This window comes from Penaeus vannamei, chromosome 22 (assembly GCF_042767895.1).
Source record: "Penaeus vannamei isolate JL-2024 chromosome 22, ASM4276789v1, whole genome shotgun sequence".
Lineage (NCBI taxonomy): Eukaryota > Metazoa > Arthropoda > Malacostraca > Decapoda > Penaeidae > Penaeus > Penaeus vannamei.
Genome location: NC_091570.1, coordinates 4,590,457 through 4,594,850, shown reverse-complemented (window position 1 = coordinate 4,594,850; position 4,394 = coordinate 4,590,457). Strand labels below are relative to the sequence as shown.

The 4,394-nt window shown below is 47.1% G+C and overlaps 1 protein-coding gene across 1 annotated transcript; it reads right to left on the bottom strand.

Moving 5' to 3' along the window:
- Window positions 1-3,624: 3,624 nt before the first annotated feature.
- Window positions 3,625-4,107, bottom strand: LOC138865873 (translation initiation factor eIF2B subunit delta-like). The gene has a single exon (XM_070137222.1). It carries the CDS (start codon window positions 4,105-4,107, stop codon window positions 3,625-3,627), a length of 483 nt encoding a protein of 160 aa, XP_069993323.1.
- Between the last annotated feature and the right edge of the window lie 287 nt (window positions 4,108-4,394).

Genomic DNA, 4,394 nt, shown 5'->3' with positions numbered 1-4,394 from the left:
CCACTCTTCTCCACCTCCATCCTCCTCCACTCCTCCACCTCCACCGTCCTTCACTCCTCTCCACCTCCACTCTCCTCCACGTTCACCCTCTTCCACCTTCCTTCACTCCTCTCCACCTCCACTAACCTCCCCCTCCATCCTCTTCCACTCTCCTCCACGTCTATCCTCCTCCACTCTCCTCTACCTCCACCTACAGCTTCTCTACGACACAAACTTCCTTAACACTTGGATGTCTAATTACCTTAGCCTTAAATTTAGCGTTTTTTCTTCGTTTTTTATCCTTCTATCCTCTTTTTGTCTCTCTTTCTCTTCTTCTCTGTTTATCTCTCTCTTGCCTTCTCTTTCTATTTCTTTCTCCTTCGCTTCTGTTTCTATCTCTTTTTCCTTCGCCTCTGTCTCTCTCTCTCTCTCTCTCTCTCTCTCTCTCTCTCTCTCTCTCTCTCTCTCTCTCTCTCTCTCTCTCTCTCTCTCTCTCTCTCTCTCACTCTCTCTCTCACTTCCATCCTCCTCCTTCTCTCTTCTTTTTTTAATCTACTTATCTTCTCTTTATCTCTCTCTCTTTCTTTCTGTATCTTTCTCCTCCTTTCTTCGTTCCTTTTTTTTTTTTTTACTTTTTGCCCCTCTCTTCTTCGTTTTTCATTCTTATCTCTCTCTCTCTCTCTCTCTCTCTCTCTCTCTCTCTCTCTCTCTCTCTCTCTCTCTCTCTCTCTCTCTCTCTCTCTCTCTCTCTCTCTCTCTCTCTCTCTCTCTCTCTCTCCCCTCTCCAATTTTCGACTCTCTCCTCTTCTCTCTCCGTCTGTCTCTCCTCCTCTTCTCTTCTTTCTGTGCCAGTAAAATGGTAAAGGAATGTACTGGAATGGGGATAAATTGAATCAGGAATTTACGAGAATTGTAATGAAATAGGAATAAGTCTTGGTATGAATAAATCGAACGAACAGGAAAGAGATAGAATGAGAATGAATGGGAATTGTCTAAATCATAAAGAAACAGGAATGTAAATAAATCGGAACAGGAATGAGAATAGTTCGGAATGGGAATGAAGTGGAATATGAATAAACCGGAATCGGAATTGATCAAGTGATAATGAAACGAAACAAACAGGAATGGGAATAAATCGGAATTGGAATGAAGTGGAATGTCAATTTATCGGCACAGGAATGAGGCGGAATATAAATTAACCGGAATGGGGAATTGACCGAATTGTAACGAAACCAAACGAACGAGAATAAATCGAACCGGTAATGAATTAAGGAATGACAAGTAACTGCAGGTAGATGGAACCATTCCAACTATGAACCCAAGCAGGAATATTCACTTCGACAACGAACCGGTAAAATAAACCATTCCAACAAAGAACTGGGGCAGGAATGAACTTTCCTTCCTATTTTGAAAATTGAAAAGACCAAAATGATCGACCATATTCTCAAAGCTTCCGTAACTTTTGTGACGTCATCAAAATAAACCCCAAGCTTCCGTAACTTTTGTGACGTCATCAAAATGAACCCCAAGCTTCCGTAACTTTTGTGACGTCATCAAAATAAACCCCATGTGCTTTTTTTTTCCCCAAAAATAGAATCAGACGCCATGACACCTCCTCGGGTTGCTACTGACCTAGCCTTCCCCAACGAACCGCTTAATCAACGAACCGATCCTATGAACCATCTTAATGAACTCATCCTATGAACCATTTTAATGAACCATCTCAACGAACCGATCATATGAACCACCTTAATGAACCATCTTAACGAACCACCTTAATGAACCGATCATATGAACCATCTTAACGAACCGATCCTATGAACCACCTTAATGAACCGATCATATGAACCATCTCAACGAACCGATCCTATGAACCACCTTAATGAACCATCTTAATGAACCGATCATATGAACCATCTTAATGAACTCATGCTATGAACCACCTTAATGAACCGTCTTAACGAACCGATCCTATGAACCACCTTAATGAACCATCTTAACGAACCGATCCTATGAACCACCTTAATGAACCATCTTAACGAACCGATCCTATGAACCACCTTAATGAACTCATCCTATGAACCACCTTAATGAACCATCTTAACGAACCGATCGTATGAACCACCTTAATGAACTCATCCTATGAACCACCTTAATGAACCATCTTAACGAACCGATCGTATGAACCACCTTAATGAACTCATCCTATGAACCACCTTAATGAACCATCTTAAGGAACCGATCCTATGAACCATCTTAATGAACGAACCGAAACGAACGTCCAGATAACGAACCAGCACATGCAAACCGCCTCCGATAACGGTTTGACCACAACAACGAACTAAGGGTTTGGGAGGGGGAAGGGGGGAGGGGGGAGGGGGGGGGGCAGCGCGGGCGGGGCGGGCGGGACCACAACAACGAACTAAGGGTTTGGGAGGGGGAAGGGGGGGAGGGGGGGTACAGAGGGTACAGCGGGTGGGCGGGTGGGCGTACGGGCGCGAAGTAGCAGTGTCGCTGAAGAGTGGGCGGGCCGGGCCGTAAGCAGCAGGCGGCATCGATTCACTTGGCCGCTACGCCGTGCATACACCAAAAGCTCTGGGTGTTTAGGTGGGTGGGGGGTGGGCGGCGGGTTTTGGTGGGCGGGGGTTTTGGTGGGCGGGGGGTGGGCGGTGGTTTAGATGGATGGTGGTTGGTAGGGGTGGGTGGGAGTAGACGGGGGGAGTTAGGTAGGTGGGGGAGTTGGGTGGGCGGGGGTTGTTTAGGTGGGTGGGGGTGGGCGGGGGGAGTTGGGTGGGTGGGGGTGGGCGGGGAGTTTGGTGGGCGGGGGAGTTTGGTGGGTGGCGGTGGTTTAGATGGATGGGGGTTGGTAGGGGTGGGTGGGAGGAGTTAGGTGGGTGGGGGTGGGCGGGGGGAAGTTAGGTGGATGATGGTGGGCGGGGGGAGTTAGGTGGGTAGGGGTGGGCGGGGGGAGTTAGGTAGGTGGGGGTGGGCGGTTGTTTAGATGGATGGGGGTTGGTAGGGGTGGGTGGGGGTTGATGAGGTGGCTGGTGGTGGGCGGGGGTAGTTGAGGTGGGTGGGGGTAGGCGGTGGTTTAGATGGATGGTGGTTGACAGGGGTGGGCGGGAGTTGTTTAGGTGGGTGGGGGTAGACGGGGGGAGTTAGGTGGGTGAGGGTAGGCGGTGGTTTAGATGGATGGGGGTTGGCAGGGGCGGGTGGGGGATGTTTAGGTGGGTGGGGGTGGGCGGGGGAGAGGATAGTTCTATATCTTCCGATGTTTATGCGTAGTAGTAATAGTACCGTGTATATTTTTTGTTATTTATTATTTCCTGTTGTTGATTTTGTTGTTGTTGTTGGCTGTATCTTGTCCCTGTTGAAGCTGTTGTTGCTGCTGGGTAGCTGGGTGTAATTTGGGATATTGTATATTCATGGAGAGCTAATGATCATTTTATTATCATTATTATATATTAGATTATTATATTATTCTATATTGCATTATTATATATTATATATATATTGCATTATTATATTATTGTTAGGGAACTAGTATTGATGTTAATGATGCTGTTTCGTCGTTGCCTAGTTATCGTAACGAGCTCTCTTTCTATAATTCGATGGTGGTCGCAATAGATGGCGTTGTTGCTGTTATTAGTTCCCGGGTCGGACTCTGCTGTTGGTGTCTCTCGGGTGCTGTTGCTGTTGTGATTGTGGTGATGTCATTGTTTTCGTTAATTTGATGGTGATTGCAATAGATGGCGTTGTTGCTGTTACTAGCTGCTGTTCTCGGGCCGGACTGGTGCTGTTGGTGTCTCTCGGGTGCTGTTGCTGTTGTGATTGTTGTGATTGTGGTGTTGTCATTGTTTTCGTTAATTTGATGGTGGTTGCAATAGATGGCGTTGTCGCTGTTACTAGCTGCTGTTCTCGGGTCGGACTCTGCTGTTGGTGTCTCTCGGGTGTTGTTGCTGTTGTGATTGCCGTGATTGTGGTGTTGTCATTGCTTTCGTTAATTTGATGGTGGTTGCAATAGATGGCGTTGTTACTGTTACTTGTGTTGTTCTCGGGCCGGACTCTGCTGTTGGTGTCTCTCGGGTGCTGTTGCTGTTGTGACTGTTGTGATTGTGGTGTTGTCATTGTTTTCGTTTTAATTTGATGGTGGTCGCAATAGATGGCGTTGTTGCTGTTACTAGCTGCTGTTCTCGGGCCGGATTCTGCTGTTGGTGTCTCTCGGGTGCTGTTGCTGTTGTGACTGTTGTGATTGCCGTGATTGTGGTGTCATTGTTTTCGTTAATCTGATGGTGGTTGCAATAGATGGCGTTGTTGATGGTAATACTGCTGTTCTCGGGTTGGACTCTGGTGGTGGTCCTGGTGCTGTTGTGGTTGTCATTGTGATGTCATTGTTGTTTTCGTTGTTGTGCCTG

Excerpts from the sequence above, each read along its gene's own strand:
- LOC138865873 (XM_070137222.1), bottom strand. The coding sequence starts at position 4,107 with ATGACAACACCACAATCACAACAGTCACAACAGCAACAGCACCCGAGA.